Below are 24,865 nucleotides of genomic sequence, written 5' to 3' on the forward strand. Positions count from 1 at the left end.
ATTGCCCAAAAGTATTTAAAACAAGTAAGAGTCCTCTGATTGGGTGAGCTCGACTGGCTGATACGCTGCACCCAGCGCCGAGATACGTTCCTTGCCTTGGCAACTGTCGCTGTGGCTGCGGTTTATCCCTTTGCGATTTACCAGGTCAATTGTGCCTTAATATTTGTTATTAAAGAATAATATTTAATGTCAGAATTTCCTGACTGAGCAGAGCACGAATGAAGTTAGGCAAAGGCAAAATTTGTTGTGGCTTTTAGTACATTTTCTGTTAACATTCATTTTGTGTTTAATTTTTTTTTACAGTTCGCTTGTTTTTAATAATGTTTAGCAGTTGATTAATTGTTAATTCGTGTCATAAGTTTTTTTCTGTGCTATTTCCCTTTTTATTCGGCATACAATATTTGATTAATTTTGCAGCTAATTTGGTTAATTAAATTTTGCTATTTCAGTTACGTGACGCGCCCAACACGATGCTTTAATTATTTATATATTTACATATATATGGATATATCTTTATATATACATATATGCTGTTTTCACGCTCCGAAAGTTGACGTGCCAACTGTCGCTTCTCTAGCTGTCCCTCCCCCCTCTGCCCCCTCCCCCAGCTGCCCCTACATATTCTCTGAATATTATAATCGATGCCAGACAACAACTTTTTGGCAGAGACTCACACGCACAGGCTCCAGGCATGGTCTTGGGTCTGGGTCTGGGCCCTGTTCAGGTTGCGGGCGAATCATTTTTGGCAAAGTTATGAAACAAAATGCGTAAATCTCTTTAGTTGGCTCATAATTATGACATTAAGCGGCGATGCGACTTGAATTTTAATTGGCATGCCGTCAGCTGGAGGAGGGCTGGCAGCGCTGTATTTATTATAGTTGTTGCGCATTGTTGCTGCTTTATGTTTATTAATAAATAATTCTTGATCAGCGAGCGGCTCGTTTGTGACCATTCATTGACGCGTTTTATGGCCTGATACATGGGTTCTGTTCCGCCAAAAATGGCAGAACCGTTAACAATAATGGCCTGTTGATTGCCCGGCGGCGACAAGCAGCCAAATTTTATTAAACTTATTCAAAAAACTAAGTTCTTTTTTCAATGACCATTCCGGGGCTTGTTCTCGTGCGCCGTGTGCGGGCATGAGACAGAGCTTACACACAAAGCAATTCCATAGAATTCTAAATACAACAAACTATTGTTGCTTCTTTCTTTTCTATAATATTGTTTTGGGTTATTAGAACAAGATTATCCGAAACTTGAGTTAGAGTTTGCTAATTAGCAGTAGATTGAGATTGCATTTAATTTAATTTAGCTTACATTGTGTTAGCCGCACGTTGGATGAAATTTAATCTCATTGAACATCGGAGCTCATAGTGCGATCTTAATCAAATTTTGAAGACTAACATTTGGCAACAAAAAAAAAGAAATCAAAGCTTTAGCTTTTACAAAATACAAATTTTGCTGGATTGCCTCAGCTTGTCGTGCTCAAGAATATATATACAATATATTTTGCAGAGGCTGCTTCGTTTATGTAAAAGCCTATTGCATACAATTGCACGAAATCATAATACCCTTTACTCTTTTTAAAAATAAAGTGCAGTCCATAATCCGCGCTGCGCTCGAAAGTATGCAATGAAATATGAATTTCAATACCTAACGAGATGCAGAGCCCAAATACTTATTAAAATTCTCCCCAATATTTTCTATAAACAAATTTAAGCAGTCTATAAATTGCAATTCTTACCTGATATAATTTAAAATAATTATTTCAACATGTTTTTACTTATGTGTCTAATTATTGGACATGATTATGGCGTGTTAAAAGCAAATTTTGTAAGCTGTTATTAGCGCAAAAGATAAGCCAGTCAGAGCAGGGTCTATATAAGGCCTGTGCAGTAAATCACGACTAAACAGAAGTGTTTTTTTTGGGAAACAATAAAATGTTATCTCAATCGGTTTTTAGAGAGTTCTTGCTCCTGCTTTTCGTACTTCAATGCTCCGACGGCAAGGTTAGTTAATCCTTAAATAGATAATTAGTTATTCGTAAAGTTTATCGGGATACTTCTGCAGCGCAATTGGGAATACGATCCGATATCCATCGATGGCTACAGTGAGGATGAAACCAAAGTGAAGATAGATATGCGTGTAGAGCGCGTGGGTCGCCACGAAATTGGCTTTTCGGGCACCATCGACTGGCAGTATGATATCGATAACACAACTATGGTGGGTTATCAGGAAATGAAACTTTATACTAAGAATAATTATTATTTTTCGAATACTCTTAAGATTGAGATGTTGATCTATCGCAGTGCCAGCGGCAGCGAAAGTGACTACAAACTGTTGCCCTTTGCTGTGCCCAAGAAACCTTACCCCGCTGCAAAGACCCCCTATGATGAAATTGCGTATCCCAATTTATCTCTTTGTTCCAACATACCCAAAATTGAGGGCGACGTGTTGCACCCATGGCCCAGGAATTTGTACACATTTCATTTGTGTGCATTCTCAGAGGGAGTCTTACCAGAAGTTATGGTTGAAGGTTTCTACAAAATTATAGTGAAATTGACTGGCGAGGTCGATTGGAGCATTACTATTGTCTTAAGAATCAGGACAAAATTAATCTAATCGAAAAGTGTTTGCCATGATTTATAGCGAATATTTGGCCTGATTTTGGTTAATCTTCTGGTAAAAATTTTAATTATGCTTTGCACTATTTCAGCTATTTTTTTGGTTTCGATTTCTTTCTTAAAAAATTTGATTAATTTATTAATTGTTTGTTTGTTTCACAAATACAGAGGTTACTACGCAAAGTAAAAATAAGTGAGACCAAGCATTGCATTTGCGCTTGCTCTGGTAGATATTAATTTTGGGCAGATATCAAATAAAATGTGCATCTGGTGCAAGCAAAAATGAGCGGCTTGCAATATGTTCAGCTGAACGGGCAATTAATAATTGATTCATTAAATTTCTTGATTATAATTTTGATAATATATGATGAGGGTTTGAGCCATAAACCGCTATATTCATTAAAAAAGCGAATTCCACCAACTGATGGGGTATAATGAATTTGTGCAAATGTATGTAAGAGGGAGAAGGAAACACCTCCGACCCCATAAGGTATATATATATTCATAATTAGCATCAATAGCCGAGTCGGTCTTCCCATGCACGTCTGTCCGTCTGTCTGCCTATCCGTCCGTATGAATGAACATCTCGATCTCAGATCCTAAAAATCTAGTGCGGACACTGTTACTTTTTATTTTTAAGGAAATGTCAAGAAGCCATTTTCCAACTTCCACAAGGCATATATATTGATTATTTTGATCCAAATAAACAGACATGTGTCAACTCGACTGAATGCTCTTGCGATCAAATTTAAATAAATGTATGTCTGCACGTTGAAGTCAACCGGTTCGAGCTACTGTCTGTTTAGCTTTAGGTTGTCACACGATTTGTTTACTTGCACGAATTGACCCGAATTGTTGTTGGACCTAAATTGACAGTTGCATAAAAGCAAATGAGGCCCGAATTGGTTTTTACAGCGGGCAAAAGCAATTTGATTGGCACTTGGCGACAAACTTTTACATGCCAACGAATTTGAAACATATTACCAACAATTTTTGGGCAATTTTACCCCTGCCCCCAGAGTCGCGCTCAGAGACTTTTATGGCATTCGCTGTGTTGTTTACACTTGAAACTAAATTAAAGCGCCATGAAAATACAATAATTTTCGCTTTTATTTTTTTTTTCCTATTTATTTATTTGTGCCGGCCATCGTCAGTGTCATTGCCATTGGTGTTGTTGTGGTTGTGTTGTTGTTGTCGTAAAACTCACAACAATTGCAAGTGTGTGAGTGTATTAGATAAGAGCTTTGTTTGCCCTTCGCACGCATGAACTTTTGCGTGGCGACTGAAGTATAAATTTATTTAGTTGCCGCATAAAAAGTTCACTTATTCAGCTGCCGTTGTTGCCGGCAATAAAAGTAATGTTTGATAATAAGCGGCAACAACAGCAGCAACATCAACAGCATCATCAGCAGCGACAACAACAACAACAACTTCATTTGCAATTTCCGTGCGATTGTCTCAAGTTGGCTGCTGCTGCTGCTTTCTGTTGCTGCTGCTGATAGAAATCAGAGGCAAAATGTTGCAATGCCAACATCAACAGCAGCAGCAGCAGCAGCAGCAGCGGCAACAGCAACAGCGTCGACAACAACTGAATAAAGTTATTAGCGCATTTAACTGAGCCAACGGCTGTGAACTGCCTCCTCTTCATCCTCCTGCACCTTCTCCTGCCTGGCCAGCATCCTCGGTGCTCGTTATGCGAATACTCGCACATCGCATTGTTCGTCTGGCCAACTGCGAATGCAATTTCCATTTTAATTACTGCCAAATGACAACAACAACAATAACAATTGCAGGCTGTTGAGAGGCTAGTGAGCCGATGGGCAGACATTCGGCAGACAAATAGCAACAGCAACAACAACGACAACAACAACGACCAAAGCTGGCGGTGGCGCATGCGCCATAACAGCAGCAACAACAGCTACAATAACAACAACAGCAACACTTGCAATAAAGGCAAAAATTAGTCACAAAATTCATGGCACGTTTAAAATACAAATTACACGCGGTTGACATTAAGAGTTTGTCTAAAAAATATGTATACATATACCTAAACAATATATATACAAGAAACTTTCTTTTGGGCAAAAATTGAGCTATTACGAGGAAGAACGTCAGTGTAATCGAAAAGCATCAACAACAAACTAATTATGTAAGTGTGCTTTGCAAATATATTGTCGTAAGAGTGCGTGTATTGGTTCCCTAAACGTAACCGTAAGGTTCTATATTTATTTATTTCATTTGTTACTAGTGCAAAATAACATGCAAAAGTAATAAATTAATGGTAGAATACAGCTTGTCGTCTTGTCCAGAAACATGTGCTATATCTATGAAGTCGCAGTTGTCCCCCCATAACATCAAAAGCTTATAAATAAGACACAAAATGAAAACCAGCTGGCAGTTGTCAGCTTTTAGAGATGTTTATTGGGTGGCTATTAGCAATATTTATTAATGTGCATTATTTCGCTTCAAGCCTGTTATTTATTGCATAGTTTGGCAACACTTTAAAATATCTTAAAGCAGCACATTAACATCTCAAGCAACCCTCGCGTATAGAAAACTTAACACTTTGCGCGTAGCTGCTATTAAAAATGCGAATTAAAATTCGACTTGTTGTTGCTCAAATTGGATATCAGACTCTGCTTGTTGATGTTGTTGTTGTTGCTGGTGACACTTGTCGTTTGCTACCTTTGCCGTTTCGTTGTTGTTCGCGTTTTTGTTGTCAGTTTTTTGTTTTTATTTGTGCATTTTCTGCATAAATATTTCAACACTTTCGCTTTTGTTTTGTGTCACACAAAAAATGGTTTTAATTATTCCCAACGTGAGCGTACAGCCGCCCGGCCCCTCGTCAGCACCTGCATAGGGCGCCCGCTGCACGGGCTGCCTTGCATTTTAATTGCATTTTTATTTAATTTCAGTGTGTGCTGCATCTAATTTGTTGTCATCGTGTTGTTAGTGTAATTTTGTAATATTTATTTTTTATTTGTTTATCTTTTGTTTGTTGTCCAATTTTTCTTTTATTTGCGCTACTGTTTTTGTGCTTTTGTTTTTACCTTTTGCCTGGCTTTTTTATGTTTCTTCCCACGCATTTGCAATAGTTTTGGCCCATTGTTGTTGTTGTCGCTGTCGTCGTGCATTTGTTTGCGTAATTGTTAAAAGGCAAGAGCAAAACAAAAAAAAGCGAAGAAAATAATAAAAACAATGATAATTTCGTCATAGCGATTGTCTTTTGTTTGCGAATTGATTAGCACGATCTGATTTGTATTCGCCTTCAGACTCATAAGAGTATTACATGGGCAGAAACTGCAAGTTATCTTTTCATATCAGTTACTAATTAATTTTTTTTCTATTAAATTTCAAACAAGAACTGCTTGACGGATTGATTTACCAAACAGTGAGAAAAATACGTGCCTTAATAAATTTTTATGCGATTTATTGAAACAGAGCTTTAAGCTTATCGGATTCCCAACACATATCAAAAAGGTTTCCAGCAATTATAACGACTAAGTTTATTCAGTTTGTCACTCATCAATCAGTCAGTCAATCATGCGGTTCAATCAGTTTTGTATGTGGGAGGCTTATCTAATTCGACTTTTAATTAATTAATTATTATTTTAATTAATTCTTTTGCAGCTTGCCCTGAGGAATGCTCTTCAATCATTCTCTCAGTCAGTCAGTCAATCAGTCAGTCAGGCAATTTAAACAATTGTATTTGTCTATTCGATATGCATTCATTTTCTTGTGTCTTTTGCCTAATAGTCAATTTGAATTTTTTTTCGCACCTCATTTCCGCTGTCGTCGCGTCTGCGCAATTCTTGTGACCCGATTTCAAATTGATTTCCACATCTTATTTATGATTTGGCTTTGGCGTCGTCTTTGTCTCTCTTTCTCTCTCTTTAATTTATGACCGCCTTTGGTTGTGATGTGGGCGTTTTGTATTGTTGCATATTCATGTGGATGATGTGTGTGCGTATGGATCAATGGACTCATTTATTTTGGTGTTGTATACATATTTGCTTAGCTTCTTATCTGTGGCTGTTGTTGCTGCTGTTTGGTCTAAGCGGCTTATGAAATTTACATATATGGCAATTATGGTCAGCAATTATGTTGCCAAATGGCCCGGCAAAAGATCAATCACTGCATTTTGTTTTGGACTGAAAAGTCTTTTGGCTGATTGCATAAGTCCAAATTAATATGCAAAATATGTACACACAGCCAATGTGATTAGTGAGACATCAAAAGCTGACATCGATATCATAAATTAATTAAAATCATATCAAAGCGAAAATCGCGCCAACGCCAAAGCCAATGCCAATGCCCGGGGTGAGAATCTCTCTACCTCTCCAGCTCCATCTCGGCTAACAGTAACAAATAATTAGCTTGTAAACTAAAAGTCATCATTAATAATGATTACCGTTTCGGGCTTGGAGAACGCTTCTCGCTTCTCGGTTCTCGCTTCTCCATTTCCCCAATTCTCGCTTTTGATTTCTCGCCTGCGTGTGGGTGCCTCTTGGCCCTGGTTATACATAGTAGACCCTGCGCTGTTTCGTCTTTGGCATTCGCGTCAACATAATTAAGTGAGCGTCTGCTTCTTCTTCTTCTTATGCTCCAGCTGCTTCTTCTTTTCACTTTTTCTGGAACCAAAATGCAGACTTTTTCTTCAGCTGTTGCGATTTATTTCGCATTAACGCTCAATATTGCCAACTAATTAACCGCAGCGAAGTTTGCCCCAAAAATTGCCACATGCAAACAGCAAAGGGCGCGGGGGGGGGGGGGGGAGGAGACGGGGGTATAATGACGACCATATATATATTATATATATATATAGCTGCCATGGCAGCCAATGCTGGGCATGATGCGTCAATTTTGTGGCTGGTAATTAGCGGCTGGCAGAAACTTCTTTAGCCAATCTGCTTAGCGTTTACAGTTACAGCCAAAAGTCTGCTCCAAATATTTTGCACTCGCCCAACTAAAGCTTTGTCCGTTACACTAAACTCATATCTGCTTAGGCTATATACAAAATCAATTCGGCGGCATTCGAAATTCTCAATACAATCAAGAGGGCTCTGAGTTGGGAGTGCACGACTGGACGATACCATGTACCCTGCCATTAGAAACTTTCCAGCTTCCTTCTTTCCAGGTTCCTGCTTTCCAGGTTACTTTTTTTCAGCTATTTTCTTTGCACACATGGACACATGCACACAGACACACATGCTCACACAGGGGTATTTATGTTAAGGCTTTGCTTCTTCCTTCCTTATCCGCACTCTACAGGAAATTCATCCTTTGTTAACTTTGTTGCTTGTAAATCGATCTGTATGTAATTTTGTGGGCCTAAATATGGTATACAAACATCTATGTATACCAAAGCCACTAACAAAGCTTTTCAAATTTTGGGCGGAGATTGAAAATATCCATTAGAAAGATATATTCTGCTTTATTTGCTTACTAAAGTAGAATCTACCTCTTACCTTTATAATGTACGAGATATGATAGAAAAGTAATATTTTCGATTTCATGGATTATTTGATTAACATTTTCTTTGTTTCTTTGTTTCTATCTGTTATCTAGTTTAAAAGAAGCAACCCTACTGGACACCTCGCGTGCTTCTCCTCTAACGTCGGTGAGTACACTTAAAGGTATTATTATTTAGTTAGGAGTCTTTTTATATATAAATGTATATATTTCTATTTCTATTTTTGTGTTTTCTATTTATTTATCTTCTAGCTTACAAGGAGGACCCAAGCTTCACAGCTCTGCTTAATAAAGTCTCTCAGTTCAACAAGTATGTTCATAAGAACAGACGGACATTTTAAGATAAAGTCGTCAACTGATTGCAAGCCAAGAATATATATACTTCATGCTCTCGAAGCTACCTTCTTGTGCCAGCTACAAAGCCACAAAACCAATATAACCCTGTCCGGGCATAAAAACCATGCGGAATTCTCAATGATGAACGGCAGCAAAAAAAAAAATTGAAAGAAAAACAACGCGACGTCAACAGTTAAATAGCTTAAACGGGCAGCAATTATTGGATTGGCAGGTCATCTGGCTGAAATGGGCTGAAACGCGGCCGGTTTGCTGACAATGGCTTACAACTCATTACATACTCGAGCTGGCCGCTTATTTTCCAACGTTTTTAATGAGGCAGACGACTATTTTTCACTTGACGTCCTCCTGCGGCGCAATTTGCATGTGCAAACATATTTGTATACAGTCGTTGTCGTCGTCGTCGTCGTCGGTTGGGCTCACAAACAAACGCAGGCATAAATAATCGAACAAAGTATGGCAAGCTATAAATATTTAAGCCCGGTAGGGTGTTCCTTGTGTTCCTTGGCGCTGCCAAGATGCACAGCATACGCTGCCGAGACGCTCGGTTCACACAAATTTCATGCAGCCAACAATGAAGCGCAATAATATAGGCAACAGCAGCAATGTTGCAGCCACAACAGAAACTGCAACAACAGCAACAACAACTACAACTACAAAAAGAGCAACAACTGCAACAATAAACAAGCAGCGCAATTTCACTGACTACTGAGAACTTTACGTACTGTGACGAGGCGAATACTGCCCAGCTCAGGCTCAGGCACAGCTCTCGGGCAAACTTCAACTGCAACTGCACTGCACAAAACTCCGAAATAAAAATTAAAACAAGAAAGGAAAATTTTTTAAAGAATGACGAATATCAAACGCCCTAACACACACACACACACACACACACACACACAATGGAAGCTGTATCATATGGTGAGTGCTAGGCTAAGATTGTTAAAATACATGAAGAAGCAGGGCTTTAAGCAAATTTTGTATCACAGCGGCTTAAACTTGGAATTCGAAAATGAAAAAATGGAAGAACAATTGTCAAAAGAATAGCGCATATCAAATGCCCTAACATTATGCGGAAGAAAACTCAATGCACAAGCGATTTTAACAATGGATAATATATTTAAGGCGGCTAGGAATTCCAAAAACTAAGAAATTAAATGAAAATTCTCTAAAGAGTGCCGAATATCAAATACCCTCCAATATTAAAGAAAAAACTCTATTTACAAGCGACTAGAGCAATGGATAACAATGGATGTGGATGATATGGTAAGTGCTAGGCTAAGATTTTAAACATATATTGAGAAGCAAGCAATTTTGAACTAAAACGACTTGCACTTTTAATTCGAAAATAAGAAGAAATAATTGTGAAAAGAATGCCGAATGTCAAATCTTAACCGAACTAATGAAAGGCGTTTCTAGTTTTAAGCCGGGGTCAAAAGCCTAATGATGCATTTTATTAAAAAGTTTGATTAAGATATCTCGAAAAGTAAAACAATATAATATACAATACAATATAATCAAGTGCTTCGAACAGAATGCATCTTTGTCAAGTATCATGAAAGTGTCATTAAATAAAACTATTTGAGGCTGTTTTTAAGATACTTGGCAAAGATGTAGACTCTTCGAGGCACTGTATTACATTGCTGCCATAGAAGAAACTATGACAGAAGACGTCTTTACTTTTAAAGATATCTCAGTTCATATGGATCCGGCAAATTTAGTCTGCTCTAGCAATTCTCCCATTACAAGCTGCATAACAAGTCGATAATATTCCACGAAAGGGCATACAAAACGCAATTTAAGCTGCAACTGAAATTGTAAGTTGAATTGAAACGCAACGCACGCTGCATTCGCTAATGGTGCGTAGGCGTATACGCAATATGCGCGTCCATTAAAACTTAAAGAGGTTAAGACTAGAAGTGGAGCTTACCAGTAATATGTAGCATACGGGCTGAAATACTGGAGTGCTTACCTGCAAAGAGAGAGATAGAAATGGTTTATTAGATATAAGACATGGCAAATTGACTGATTGATTGATCGAGTGTACTTAATATAATTACAGGGCATTCGCTTGGGCAGCTAACTAGCTGACTTTTAATGAGAAGAGTTAATAAATTGTCTTGGCAATAAATGACATCAAAAAGTATAATATAAAATTGAATATAAAGTAAATTAAATTAGAGAAAAAGGTTCAAGGCTTATTTCCCGAACCTTCAGATAAGGCATTGATGGGAGCCGAAAGTGGAGCCAAAGCACATTTTGGCTGGCTTTGCAGCCTAGCGTGATACCCTGCAATAACTCTGATAATGCCCTCCAACTAAGAGGCTAGCCCACGCACATTTTGTTTGGCCTTTTAGCCTAGATATATACCCTATATCAACACTTATTATGTCTCTCTTTAACATAATAGCTACCATATAAAATATGCCATAAATCTTAATATACAACTGTCGATTAACTCATCTTGACTTTTTGCACAGTGTGTGCCATATCGTTGTATCTACTGTATCTACCCTTGCTGTTCTTGTTGTTCTTGTTCTTGTTGTGGGCATTGCTACTCCTGTTGCTTTCATTTATATTACCCTGGCCCCCGTCCAGACCAACTCTCCTCCATTCATGCGCCTCACGCTGTGCACTCATTTACCCTTTAACCAAACGTTCGGTTCAGTTCAACTGCTTTCGCCTGCTCCACTGGCTTCCCCTTGCCGCCTGCCCCGCTCACCCCTTTTGCCCATTTGCCAGTCACTTTTGCATATCATTTGCGCGCATCTCGGCGAGTCGCTGCTCCAGTGCCCGCTCCCAGTTAAGTGCATTACAATGAACTACGTAGGAGCCCGCGTTGGCTGCCCCGCCGTGACTCGTAAATAAGTTTTATTGTGTTTTCTGAAAACGCCCACGCGTCCCCCTATGCTGTTTCCCTTCTCCACTGCGACAAGCACTGCTCCTTGTCCTCTTCCTCGTTCTCGTCTTCGTCCTCGACTGTTGCAAGTTATCGTTTCCTTTGTTTTGGTAATTTAGCAAGCGCGCCAACGACGTCGTCTAAATTGCTGGCATACATTTGCTCTCTGTGCTGCCCACTGTGCCATGTGTTGTTGTTGTTAATGTTGCTGTACTTGGGATACCCTGTTCCCGTTAATAATTGGAAAAGATTTGGTTCTGAAGCTCCAAGATTATAAGTGCTATATGCAACAAACTTTATAAGCAAGTTCTTGTATAGTAAATGTGGCTTAAGATTATTTCCCATTTTTTAAGGGAAAGCATTATTATATACTTCCAAAAATTTAACAAATTCTTATTTCCTAGAGAAGAGCCTTTCGTATATGCACAATTTATATGCCAAATATAAGCCCTGAAAATTTCACAAGGAATGGCTGTCGTTCTATCTATCTGTCTGTCTGCTGATCTTCCTGTCTACCTGATTTTTTTTCCAATTTTTTCAATGTCTGTATTCCAATATGTCTGTCTGCCTGCACCTACTGCTTAAATGTACAAAAGAATGCGTGAATCTTTTTAAAATCAAAATGACTCTCTGTTTAGGGTGTCTTCTCGTCGAGCAGTCTTACTCGTTGCAGTTGTTGCTGCTGACTTGGCTGTTGCTGCTGCCGGGCAAATGACTACAAAGTGGGCTTAGGCAGAGTCTCGCCAACTGCAGCTGGAACTGGTAGCTGCTCGCTCTTGGAACGCTTTTCGGCTGCCGTCGCCTAAATAATGGCAGAGTCTAATGTGGAGAATGGCTCCTCCTTTTTTTTTGTTGCTTATTTAAGCGCGAACTCGTTGCAATTGTTGCGCGTTTTATTGTTTTGGGAATAAGTGCGGATTTATAGAAATTTTTCAGCTTTGCGCTGTGCTGTGCTAAGCCTTTACTCCAGAGAGCAGCGGCAGCAGTTCCTGTTGTTATCTGGGAGAACAGGGAAGAGTAGGGCAGGGCTGGGCTGGGCTGCAATATTTTAAGTGCTGCTCTCTGCACATTTTGCATATATATAGTACAGTTAAAGGCCATCGGCAGGCGCAATCTTGGCTGATAATGAAGCCAAGATTCAGAACATGACATGAACTCAATTACCACAGATAGGCAGGACGGGGCGTGGGCCTGGCCAACACATTAGGCCAATACTCAGACTCACTCGAGTCTTAGTCTCGGTCGGAAAAGAGCCCACAAATTAGAGACGCGTCCGCCGATTGGGGGCCCGCATTGCATGTAAATGTGCAGTTTGCTCTTGGGCACAGGCCAGGCCAGGCCAGCATCAGAATTAATATGCATACAACTGACTCAGCTAGCAGTGGGCGTGGCAAGCAGGAGGGCAGGAATAGGCAGACGGCAGGCAGCATAAAAGCGGCGCAATAATAACAATGAAAATGCACAGAATGCGACTTATAACGACAACAAATTGCCCATTTGGCATAGAAGATGATGACGACAGTTTAAAGCAGAGACCCAGCTGGGTCAGAAGGAGAGGGGGGGCACGACATGGGCGACATTAATTGGCTGCCATGTCATTTTGTTTATGCAGAGCGTACTCGCTGTCAACGCCAGACAATTGAGTTAGGGAAATTAGAAATAGACCAAACGGCAATGTCATCGTTAGCGACTCACCCCCTCCTCCCTCCTTTAAGCAATATAATGTTTGAGAAAAAACGCCTGAAACTGAATGAAATGAGCTTCAGTTAATGGCCATTGTGATTGCACTAAATGTTGGCGGAATGTTTTTGACTACAACTTGTTGGAAAATTCAATTTTTAAGTTAAATAAAAGTGCAATAAAGGAACTTTTTATATGCGGTCCTTCGTTAAAGGCAACGCCATATATTTCTTCTTGTCTTAACCACTTTTTATGGTAAATGCCTTATCGATGAAGTTCGGGTCTTATAGTCCGATCTAAATTATATTTTGTGGACTCTAATATAGCATACAAAAGTGTGTGCATACCAAGGGCAACGACAATTTCTCTATAAATGAGCTTTTCTCCTAATTATAACGGTCTTGAGGCAGGTTTAAAAAAATAATTGTATATAACAATTTATAAAGGAATATATATTATATATAATTAAATATTCTTAGATGTGTTCAGCTAATAAAAATTTCGAGATATATTTTAATGTAAACCTGTTTAAGCAATCGATGGCTTGCAGTAAAAAATTGCAGCTCGAATGGACTCTGGACTGTAGACTCGACAAGAAGATGCACAGACGTACAGACGGACTTGGCTACAGCGAACCGTGAACCGTGAAGCGCTGAATAGCTTAGATCGAAGCAGACAGGCACAAATCACAGATGGCCATGAAGATAAGTTTGAAGAGGAGCGCAACCATTTGGCCAACTCGCGTTGCAGCAAAAGTTTAGCAGACACACATTACGCATACGCCACATAAGCCGCACATATGTTGCCGCCTGGAGGCTGAAAGTCAAGCACATTTGCGTATGTCAGGCTAGGTAGCTGCCGGCCAGACAGGCGTATCATTAACGCAGCAGTTGCAGTTGCAGTTGCAGTTGTTGCATTTGCAGTTGCTGTCGGCATTTGCAATTTAACGGCGCGCATGTGCCACTTATTTTGCAAGAACTTCGCTTGGCTGGCTCCGGCTCCGGCTCGGGCGAACTAAGCTCTGCTATCATGTTCAAGTGCCTGGCCCCAAAAGAATAGCAGCAGCAGGGCTTCAACTTGCAACTATGCAACTGTGCAACTGCTGCAAAATTTCCACTTGAACTAACCGGGGGTGTCACATTCGTCGTCGCCGTCACTCACAGCCCGCAGTCAGCAGTCAACAGTCGGCAGTCAACTCCATTCCGCTGGCTGTTGCAATTCTTGTGGTATTTGTGGCATAAAATTTGCAAATAAAACGAAATGAGCTGCACGACGAGCACACAACACACGACCCCTCCTTTCCCTCTCGACCACACATTGCATTCCCATTCTTGTTCTCGTTTGGGCTTCGTATTGAATTCTATGCATTATGCACCTTGAGGTGTTCATTTTCATGCCAAAAGAAAATGCGCGTAATTATGCCGCTGTCACAGTGCTGCGAATGTCGTTTCTTATTCGGTTCTCTGTCGAGCCCGACTAGAGGCTACCCTCTACAAAGCTTTTGCTTTGAATACTCAGAAGCCGCAAGCTGTGCATTCCTTCAGTTTGATACCATCAAAATAGAATGCTTGAATAATTCAAGCTACAAAATTGAATAATTGAATAATTCAAGAACTTCTTATCCGATCCTTATGCTTATAGATGTCATTCAAATCTTACCATATACCAAAAATCAAAACTCGACCACTAAAAATAATCCGTTACATTCAATTTGTTTGCCTCTAGTTGCAAAATATGCTCAAAATATATATTTGAATCATTTTGTAGACCATATTTCCAGCTCATGTCATTCATGAATGGGTTCTGGGTGAAATTTGTTGCAACTAAAATGATTGCCTGGCATTGGTAGACATATAAATGAATACTTTATTGAATATTGTACAATGCATGCGAAATACTGGCCACCCACTCCCCTTCGTCTCCTCTCGCCCTTGCCCAGGCGGCGCCTCTTGCGGGTTAACCGAGAAAACCGCAGCTGACAGGAAACCATTTAAACTGACCTCAAATGACAACGACAGCGACAGGACCCACAGTACAGCACATGCACATAAACATTGCAAATGAAAAAAACAAACACACAAATATGTATAAATATATATATATATATATATATATATATATATATATATCTACATATATATATATGTGTGTGTGTGTATAAAAAGGCCAACAACAAGAGGAACCGAGCAGCTAGCCACAAACAAATTGGCAGCAATTGGAGGCAGCAAAAGGCGACAAAAGCCCGCGTCGAGCAGCTGCAGCCGATTTTATGGCTAGAACCAAAGTTGGAAAGCTGCGTCAAGGGCTGCCCGCAGAACCAGAACTCATGACGGATGCTGCAGGGACACAAACCCCCCAAAAAAAAGAAATGTTATTCAAAACTATATATGCAGACAATATATATCGTACAATGCAAATGTACAACACAGTCATAAGCAGCTGAATACTGAATACGAAATACCCTGGCTATGTTGCACACTGAATATTAATATGAATACTGAATACGAAATACCCTGGCTGCCCTATGCTGCACACTGGATACCCTAGAAATGCGACTGATCCAATTATAGGCAGCTGAAAATACATTCAAATTCTGCCTGTGCCTTCCTCCGTACCCTGTTAACTTTCTTCGATTAATTCTTAAACACTCAATGAACCAACATTTGTGCCCCTTTTTAGAGCAATCAATAATCTAAACCTACTCTATATACATTTATTAATATTTTTTTTATTTTGTCTTTTATCCTTTTGGCGCTACGATTCCCAATTTTTGTGCTCAGCGTGCCTGCGCTGTTACCTTAATTTTAAAAATATATTTTACTTTCATACCTATAGGGATTAAAGTGTATTTCATTGTCACGCTGCAGAGAGAGAGAGAGAGAGCGACAGCCACGTTTTATATATAAATGCCAAAAATGATTTTAAATTCCACCAAAATTAATGCAAATTGCCGTGGCAACAGCTTTCAAGCAAAAGACAATGTGAAGGTATGCTAAGTTATTGTTGGACTGCAACTTTTTTTTTTTTTTTTTTGGTACGTAATTGACGAGTAAGCACAGCAGCTTATGAGCTGGGCTTTGGCTTAGTTCGGTGGCAGATAGGTCTTCAGCTCATTGAATGCAATACAAATTGCATGCCTAAGTCATAATGCCATCTTACGCAAGGGCACAGCCGGGTAACAGTTGGGCTATCAGCCTGAAATGGGTCTGTGACTGGTCGAGACGCGAACTCGAGTGCGGCCACAAGCTGCAACTGGGGAGCGCAGTCACAAAATGCAATTTTAGCTTTCAATTGGCCGTGGAAGCGCTGGACTTGGATCGACGAGCCAACTGTCCGACCAGAGCAGGCCAGGCCGGGCCAGACCTAGCCAGCCAGGGCCAGACCTAGCCAGCCAGCCATCCAACCAAACGGGCTAAAATTGTTGTTGCACTTCGCTTTTTATACCCTGCATCCAGTGGAAATGGGCGAAGAGGGCTTTTAGGTTCAAGCAGCTCCGAGAGTCCATAAAGAAAACATATTACTTATAAAGAAGAAGAAGTTAATTCAAGCCATGTCCGTATGCCTACTGTGTCTGTACAAGCTGAAGACTTTCCATTTGAAATATTAATAGTATATAAAATGTCCGTCATGTCCGTTGGCCTGTTTGTGTGAACGCATCTCACTATGAAGCTATTAAGTTCATGACTTTAAATAAATAGGCTAAATTATTATGTATTTGCTGTGTTTTTCCATTTTTTAACTATTCTTAAACACTTTTCTAGCCAAACTTAAAATATATATATAAATAGATAAGCAAAATTTTCATTTACGCTGTGTTCGCACTTTTTTATCCGATGTTAAATCACAACAAATCCCTCCGTAAATCACTCAGTTATGTACACACTTTTTTATACCATATATAACAAAGTTGGGCATAGATTGAAGATCAAACATTGTGAAGAAGAAGGCTCTCTAGTATATATAGATGGAAGCTACTCCTACCAGCAGTATCTCCTAGTCGACCTCTCCCGACTAGAAGAGTCTTACTTATTTTTATGTTTCTGTTTTTTTTCTTGGCTTGGGTCATTTTTGTTGGTGCACTGCATTCGTTTGCCGCACAATGGCAACGATAACTTCGCATTACATTAGTATATTTGCAATTGTGTGAGCGTATGTGAGCGTATTTGTGTGCGTGTGTGTGTGTGTGTGTGGGAAAGACACAGTTCTGCAGACAATGGTAAACGGGTTTGGGGCCTCGCTCCTTTTGGCCAGGCATTTGCAACAATTGCAACAGTTGCTGCAGCAGCATTTGCTATTTTTTATTTATTATTTGCCAAAAGACAAAATCAATACATTTATTTTTATGTCTGCTTTTCTCTCAGTGCCTGTGTGTGTGCGTGTGTGCGCGTGTGTGTGGGTGACACTCTGTCCAACTTTGAATGGCTGCCATTTTTGGTCGCATATGCGACCGGACCGAAAACTTTACATTTAGCTGTCAGCAAAAGGCCAACAAACTGCATTTCAATGCAAATAAATGCAAAGTTTGCAACTGCTTTCAAGATGAACCCCTTCCCGCCCCCTACTCCCTCCCACTCCCGCCAACAGCCATGTCAGCCATAATTCTGTGGCAGCAGCTTGTTGTTATTTTCTTTATTATCAAATTGTCCTGAGCTCTGACCATTTGGCTCAATTTGGGTCAACGGGCAGCGCTGCCACGTGCCACTTCGCCAGTAAATAAATCACTTTCGCCGCAAGTATCAATCTCTGACTTTGCACACACTCGTACACACACACACACACACGCACACACACGCACACACCTAAACACACACTAGGCTGGAAGAGAGAGAGTTCCTGGTTCTGGTTCTTGTGCTGCTCATCAGCATCGCCGCTTTTGACTGGGCAAAAAGAAAGCACGCAGAAGCGAATGTCGCGCCGTGTGACACTGAAATGCGGATACAATAAAAGTTTATTATACCCTATAGCCATTGTTAAGCGCAGCCATGGGGCATGCTAGACATGTAGCGCCTGAATGTGGCAGGCAGAAGCATATAAATGAGTCGATGATTGACTTGGACTAAGTTTGATTTAAATTATCAATAGTTTATCTTGTTTCCCGTAATCCATCAATATCGAGATCCTTTTTAGTCGAGCACAGCTCGAAGATAATGAGAGCTATTTCTCACAGATATCTGGGAACATTTCATTCTTTGGATATCTTCCCTCTGGTACTGGCAGACTTTTTGTGTGCAGACACATTTGAAAGTCATCTTTAAGCTCAGAATTAATAGTAATACTAATAGTTGAGCAGTTATAAAACTACAGAGCATGCCTCGGCATATCGAAATCCGTTTACAGGGTATCTATTGGCTGTGCACGCTCAGTCAGAGCACTCTTACTTCTTATTTTTCTTCACTTCATCGCGCGCTTTCAAAGTGCACCCTGTGGAGCAATCACCCGTCGCAAGCAACAACAACAACAACAACAACATCGGAGAAAGGAAGAACCCATCAAGAATATTGAATGGGGCGGGGGAAAGTTGCGGGGAAAAGTGCAGGGAATCGCTGGCGAAGGGCACGCCAGGCATTAATGGCAGCTGCTGTTGCTCAGGATTCGGCTCCTTTGTCAATGGCGTTGTCGTTGTCGTTGTCGTCGTCCTCGACCCGACAAACACGCATCTATAAAAGTTTATTAAATTTACAAGGAACTTTTATGCAGTTACTTTTTGACATGCTTTCTCTCTGTTATGTTGCCTTTCATTCTGTGTGCCTCATTCATGCCTCGGCTGAGCCATAAAATTGACAACGACTATGTAAATATGCATACGCCCAAAGTCCTGTGTGTCCTGTGTGCAGGATTTTCAATTTAAATGAACTTTCAGACGAGCGTTTTATTTTCTTACGCATTCAATAATTTTTGGCAGCTTATGTTTGTGTACATCTTGGCAGCTCGTATGGAAAATTACAGCAGCAGCAACAACAAAGCTGCAAAGGTATGCAAATAAAAGGTCAAAATAAAAAAAAAACAACAACAACATCAACAACAACGAGAACAATCGCAACGGCAACAATATGACATTGAAATACAACGCGCCACTTGTCACATGTCACATTTTGCGGCTGATTTTGTTTTGAGAAATTCTCGCCAAGCTCGGCTGAACTGGCTCTGCGCCGGGGGCATCGGGAATTTCGGAGTCTGAGACGGAGACAGAGACTGGGCCGTTATCATGTCGACGCCAATGCGTCGCCAGTGAAAGGAAGTTGACCTCTAAAGTTTAATGCATTTAAATAAATCTCGTACTGCGCCGACAACAACAAAAAATACATTAAACGCCGAATCTGAAAGCGAAAACGACAAAGCACACATACAAAGAAATACACGCACACGCACTCTCATACAAACTTGTATGGAGATCAGTGTTGCCGATTTCGCATTTTTTCCGTCAAATTTGGCTATTTTCTTAAGTGTTATTGCGTTTACTTATTTGCTTAAGTTCTTTTTCTGCTAAATATAGTATTAAAATGATATCGCCTATTTAACTATAAATATAAATGTATCCAATGAGCTTGCCTTGGCCAAGCTGTATAATTGTTATCCGTTTTTTCAACACTAAAACGTATTTTATAAAATTATGGAAAATTTGTTCATTGTCGGATATACGAGAGTATATATTTGAATTTTATGTACAAGGGAAGTGGAAAATTAAATCAACAGCGCTTAATTAGCTCTCAATACTGATCTATTTAATGACCTTGCCAAGAGTTGTGCTATTGTAACATGTTTATCAACACTACAACATAACACTGGCATTATTAAACGTGTTTTATTTCAAATTTTATGTAAAAATATATATATTTACAATTTCTTTTTATAGAGTATAAGAAAATGTGCCATAATGATGGTGTTGCTTACTAAAATTATTGGAAAAATTGAGTTTTCCGTGCCCAATTTATGCTTCTTTTTATTTACTTTTAGCTTTTAGCTCAAGCATTCCCACAAGGTATCTTATGTAGAGACTCATAACGAAATAGATTTAAATCGGGTAGATTGTATTCATATGTATGTTTATTTTGTTATGCATTTACAGTCTATCTAGACCTTAGGTACGGCTTGCAACATGGTCTGCCTAAAGCAAAGTAAATGCACAGATTATCAATGTAGATCATATTTTAGAGATATTCTCAAAATATGATCTAAAATATGTATATAGATTAATATTAGGAAACATAAGTTAATAATTACGCAAAAGTTTGGCTTTTTAATAGCAACTCTTTTGCAACTCAAAAGTTTGCCAGCACTGACAGAGACAGAGACTGCGACTCACGCACGACACGACACGGCGCTGGCGTATTGTTTTGTTCGCAAAATACATTTAAATTTTGTGCAATTTTTTAGTCAACGGCAATTAAATTGGCGACGCGTGCAGCCTAGCCATAAAAATACAAATAAAAATAATAATAAAAATGAAAATGTATAAAAATAACTAAAACCAGTCCCTGGCTGACTCAGTTTTTAGCCGAACCGGTATCGAACTTTAACTGTAACGTTAATGGCTATGGCTCTGGCTATGGTTATCGGTATTCAAGTCTCTCAAACTTTGAGACAATGCAATAATTTTTCATAAATTTCTACGAATTTGCTTGAGTCTTGCCAACTTGTGCAGCCAATTGTTAAATTTCCATTTGATTCATGTTTCCTGTTACATGTCAAATGCCAAGCAGAACTTTTGCATATCTTTTGTTCAATGTCCGGTGACCTTGTCGAGAGATACAGACACAGTTATACGTTTTCGAGTGTGTGTGTGTGTGTGTGTGTGAGAGAGAGTATTCGTATATCATTTCACTTATCGAATGGCCGCATCAAATGTCTGTGTGGCCATAAAAACATAACACTTCCGTTGCCATTGTTGCCGCACAGAATTGTGTCTACGGCTTGGACAACTGTCAAAGTTCAGGCCCTAAGACCCTGGGCCGGTTGTGTGTGTGTGTGAGTGTGTGTGTGTGTGTGGGCTATCAAATGACAACGAACACCTGCCCAGTTGGCTATTATTAAACATTTGGGTGTCATATTTCAAACCTGGCAGTTATGTATCTTTGGCCAAGCCAGCAAATGTAACTGTAGCTGTGTATCTGTATCTTTGGCAATGTATCTCGAGCTGTTATTTGCCAAAGAGATCAAAAATTATGCGCGCAATTAAGTTCAATTTTCAATAGCAAAACCACAATGTGCATATTCGTTGAGCTGTCAAATGAATTTCAATTTTTTCTCCGTCCTTTTCTATACCCTGCATTCAGCGCAAGTGCTTAAAAGGGGCATAACAGGCAAATGGAAGTATCTCTGACAGATTCATTTTTATGTAAAGAAGGAATACTTATGTAAAGAAGGAATATGTGAAGAAGGAATACTTGGAACGCCAGCACAGCGCTATGTATAGGGTATCTTCTGCTCGTATATGCCCTCTTACCCACTTCTTTTTGTTGCTTTTTTGCTTTTTGCACTAATTGTCGTTAATGAACAAATTATTGGACACAACAACAGTACAGCTAGAGGCCATAAGAGCTCAGACAAATTTTGCTTAATAGAGCAAAAAAGTAAAAAAAAGCAAAACAGCAAGAAAAACCACTCGAAATGTCAATCAAAATTTGATCAATGAGCTGGCTACGAGCTCTGAGCTCGTTTTCGTTTTGAATTTGAATTTGTCTATCGTTTGTCTAGGCTAGATGTGGATTGAGAGTGTGTGTGTGTGGGGCAAGGCTATTTGACGCCTCTGATTGAGTGATGTAATGCAAATTACTTTCAATTTTGGTTGTGTAATACGAGAGAATAACAGGCAAAGGCAAAGGCAGTGGCACTTACTAAATGCCATTTAACTAGCCTTTCAAATTACATGGTTTTTTTATTTAATACAATAGCTGCCCATTGCCAGGGCTTACGTGTCGTATGATTAATTAATGTTTTTGTCATATAAAATAATTGCTTTGTGTATGCCTATAAAAAGTTTGTTACATACTTTGACCTTACACAGCGGTTGTTATATATTTTTTAAATGCCAACAGAGGGTACTTTTGTTTTGTCAACAACTTTATAGAGCATAGAAGAAGACAACTCTCTCCCCAATATATATATATATATATATATATAAGCTATATATATATATATATATATATATATATATAAGCTATATATATATATATGTATATTCCTGATCTACATCGGTGATGAAGTCCGTCTGTCTTCACATAGCTTAAAGAGCATTTAATACTCTGCATGTCAAAATTATATGTTCTTTCTTTCTATTTTCTGTGCTTGAAGACTTTTTGTTTGGCTGCTGCGTTTCATTTTTTCCTCACTTTGTTTAAGCAAATATCAAAAAATGTGGACTCTGGCGCTGCCTACTGCTAATTTGTATTTGCATAAATTAAAATGTAATTATAAAACTGCAGCAAAGTGCAGCACCAGCAGCAGCAAAAACTAAAATGGAAATGATTTATGCATGAAATAAGCCCAAAGATACGGCGACAATAAACAAAATGTCGCAGTTTCTCTCTCTCTCTATATTTAAGCCATATATAATAAAATATATTTTGTTTGCATTAATAATTGCTGCAAATAAATTAACAAGCTATGACAAAAAAACAAAAAAGTAAGCGAAAAAACAATACAATATATAAAAAGTAAAACTTTGGCAGTCGCTTTTTAATTTTCAATATTTAACTTTTAATTGTTGGCAATCAATTTCGAGTGCGCTGCGTCCATTGTGTAAAATATATATACATATATGTATATCGAAAATAGTTAGCGATTTTTTACATGCATATGCGCGCGCCCGATAGCCCCGAATCATTTATCAAAATTTTTATTTTCGTGTGTCAAAAATAAATATAAATGTATATAAAAAATTGCTGTTGCATGAACTCATTTAGAAAGTGAGCTGAAATTGAAGTTAACACCGAAACTGAAACTGGGCCGATGAGTCGACTATGGCTTTAATAAATAAGCCACGATTGTGGCTACTGTGTGCGAAAACGAAAACGAAGCCTCGTTTCAAGAACGCTCTTAAAGCTCAAGAAAAAAAATTACCCAAAATCAAAATGTATAAAAATATATATAAATAACACTCAAACATTGATTTGTTTATTTGTGGCACAAATTTGCCCAATCACGGCCAAAAAAAAAAAAGAGTTTTGTGCCTAGTCATAGCCGAATCCTACGCACATTTTTTACTTTCGTTTCTAATTATTGGGGTATTCATTAAGTGATCTTTAACTCCGCAGCATGGCCAACTCAGGCCTGGGGCGGCACTTTCGGTTTAATGTATTTTTTATAAAAAAAAACTTTTCAGCGTGGGGCTGGGCTGGGTTTGTAGTTAAGGGGGGGCAAATAACATATGTGTAGGCTGTTAAGATCTTTAAATGGTTTTCCTTATTTCATAAAGCATTTATTAAGTTATTTATTCAACCTAATCTGTTTTTCGATCCTTTGAGATCGCACTATTAAGCTGGTGGGTTCCTTTCTTGCTTATTGATATGCCTTTCTCTCTCAGTCTAAAAGATTTTCGTCTTGAAAATGTACATAAGTCAGCATTCAAGAGCTCCACTATTTTCACATATCTACAAAGGGGAAATGTTATCAAGGGTATTAAGTCTTTGACGAGCCCTTTGTTTATATCAATGGCGGATAGTCACAAGCTAAACAAATTTCTTCTAAATTTGAACCAGCGACCTGCCGCTTGATAACCAAACAATCTGTTAGTCAGTAAAAACTTCTTTACATGTATCTAGCTTGTCTGACCGAGGGAAATGTTGAGAAGGTCTTCCAGTTAACGTTTTCGCATATTGTTGTGGCGCGTGGTTGTGTTTAGCACTTAATGAGACTCGTTTTATTCTAATTCTTTTTGCTCTTTGTACTCTATGCAAAGTTCAAACTACTTAAGACAATTATTTCCGGCACTTTTCCTTTACGCTGCCTTAGTAACATATAATAAAAAACTGGCACACAGTTGACGCGTGGGGTTCTGGCGATTTGCGAGTGCTGCACTACATTTCGCATTAAATCGGCGTCTAATTCCAATTACAAACAATTACCCGCAGTGAACTTGGAGCTCAGGCGAGCGCCACAATTGTCAAGTCAAAGTTAGTGGGCCAAATGTGAAGTCGGGCACAATTTTCTGCTCTTCATTTCGACTAGCCCACTGACCTGAAAAGTGGATAGAGAAAAAAAAAGCGCTGGCAGAGAAAATGTGTTAAAGTTTAACTAGTATCACAGTTGGGCTTTTAGCATAAACACGCGAATTGACAGTTTTTAGGGTGTTGAGTCAGGCCTCGTGATAGGCAAATACCAAATGTAACCGGGCGTATGAGCAATCTGTTCGACGGCGGGGGTTCAATGACATTCAAGTGGAGCGCTTACATTAAATGCTAATTTATTAATCATTCGTAATGGCTTGCAACACTTTGCGCCTGCTGCTCCACATTGGCCAACTGGGCGACAATTGTAGCCGCTTTTAATTGCAAGACATTTCGAAAAAGAAAAAAAAAGCAAGTCAACCATTCTCATCCGGTTGGGCACCCCGTGCTGCCCGAGCTGCCCGAGCTGAAAGGCAATTCATTAACGCTCCACATATGAACGAGAGACGCCAAACGTGTTCAAATCAAATCCAGCTCAGACTTGGCTCAAAGAAAAAGTTGCTGTGCCAGTTATGCAGCAGCCGCAGCCGCAGCACAGACCACAACGAGTACTCGTTTTGTACTCATTGTCGAGTCGTGTACTCGTGCGCGTCATACTTGTCCGTCTGTCCGTCTGACCGACCATCTGTCCGCCCGCTTTAATTATTTAATGTTGCACCCATATGTATGGC

General features: G+C 39.3%; 2 protein-coding genes across 5 annotated transcripts in view; one reads left to right on the forward strand and one right to left on the reverse strand.

The window, feature by feature from the left end:
- The window catches only part of RhoGEF64C (Rho guanine nucleotide exchange factor at 64C), a 192,102-nt gene that overhangs the window by 85,819 nt on the left and 81,418 nt on the right, over positions 1-24,865 (reverse strand). The gene's annotated exons all lie outside the window — the stretch shown is intronic.
- LOC6636545 (uncharacterized) lies at positions 1,925-2,934 on the forward strand. Its single transcript, XM_002060013.4, has 3 exons — positions 1,925-2,009; positions 2,071-2,223; positions 2,287-2,934. Exons 1-3 carry the CDS (start codon positions 1,941-1,943, stop codon positions 2,620-2,622), a joined length of 558 nt encoding a protein of 185 aa, XP_002060049.1. The 5' UTR covers positions 1,925-1,940; the 3' UTR covers positions 2,623-2,934.

This window comes from Drosophila virilis, chromosome 3 (assembly GCF_030788295.1).
Source record: "Drosophila virilis strain 15010-1051.87 chromosome 3, Dvir_AGI_RSII-ME, whole genome shotgun sequence".
NCBI lineage: Eukaryota > Metazoa > Arthropoda > Insecta > Diptera > Drosophilidae > Drosophila > Drosophila virilis.

Bases quoted from the DNA above. Each gene is read 5' to 3' on its own strand.
- LOC6636545 (XM_002060013.4), top strand. From the start codon at position 1,941: ATGTTATCTCAATCGGTTTTTAGAGAGTTCTTGCTCCTGCTTTTCGTA. The intron at 2,010-2,070 runs GTTAGTTAATCC...ATACTTCTGCAG, and splicing joins TTCAATGCTCCGACGGCAAG to CGCAATTGGGAATACGATCC. The intron at 2,224-2,286 runs GTGGGTTATCAG...AATACTCTTAAG, and splicing joins ATATCGATAACACAACTATG to ATTGAGATGTTGATCTATCG.